The sequence below is a fragment of the Seriola lalandi genome, unplaced genomic scaffold (genome assembly GCF_002814215.2).
Source record: "Seriola lalandi dorsalis isolate HSWRI2012SDOR001 ecotype SW California unplaced genomic scaffold, Sedor1 jcf7180001962247, whole genome shotgun sequence".
Taxonomy (NCBI): Eukaryota; Metazoa; Chordata; class Actinopteri; order Carangiformes; family Carangidae; genus Seriola; species Seriola lalandi.
In genome coordinates, this window is record NW_019432916.1 from 1 (window position 1) to 795 (window position 795).

A 795-nucleotide genomic window follows, 5' to 3' on the forward strand; every position below is an offset into this window, starting at 1 on the left:
CAGCGGCGAAACATACAAATGGACGAGTATGTGAGAGACGGGATTGAACGGGAGAAAAGGCAAGAGAGAGGAACAATGGTGGATCGTAAATTGGAAAGAATCTTTGAAAAAAGACTCACTGTGGTGGTGGAAATTGAAGGTGAGGACAAAATAACGATGATGGAGCTGCTGACGAAAGTGAAAAGAGAGTGTGGTGAAGTAATTGGATGCAGGTTCAAGATGGAGAAAAGCTACGAACTCACGATGAAAGATGAAAACGGGAAAATAAAGATCATGGATGGACTGAAGATCAGGAATAACATAATAGCAGTGAAGGAGTTGGGGAGCGGAGAGATGGTGGTTTCTTTTATTAATTTGCCGACATATGTTGAGGACGGGGCGATAATGGACAAGTTGAGAGACTGGAGTGTGACACCGGCATCTCAAATAAGACGGCGATTGTGGCCAGGAACGGACATTGCGGACGGAACAAGATTTTTGAAGGTAAAATTCACGGAAAAAGTGAAGTCTTTACCCTATTCTACTAAGTTCGAGACGGCAGGGGGATCGGAACATTTTAGAGTTATTCATGATCGGCAAGTCAAAGTTTGCCGACTGTGCATACAGCCGGGGCATATTGTGAGAGATTGCCCGGTGTTTATATGCTACAGATGTGGGAGTCAAGGACATTATGCGCGAGAGTGTACAGAGCAACGGCGGGAGCAGCAACAGGAGCAGACGGGAAGAGGTGCGGATGAAGAAGAACAGCAACGGAGGAGAGATGGAGAGGGAGAAACCACGCCAGGGTGGGATGGA

The 795-nt window shown here is 46.7% G+C and overlaps 1 protein-coding gene across 1 annotated transcript; it reads left to right on the plus strand.

Moving 5' to 3' along the window:
* Positions 1 to 75: 75 nt before the first annotated feature.
* LOC147820375 (uncharacterized) lies at positions 76 to 785 on the plus strand (the record flags this gene model as incomplete). Its single annotated transcript, XM_087179010.1, has 1 exon — positions 76 to 785. A coding segment is annotated over exon 1 (710 nt), but the record flags the coding sequence as incomplete, so codon positions are not given.
* Positions 786 to 795: the final 10 nt, after the last annotated feature.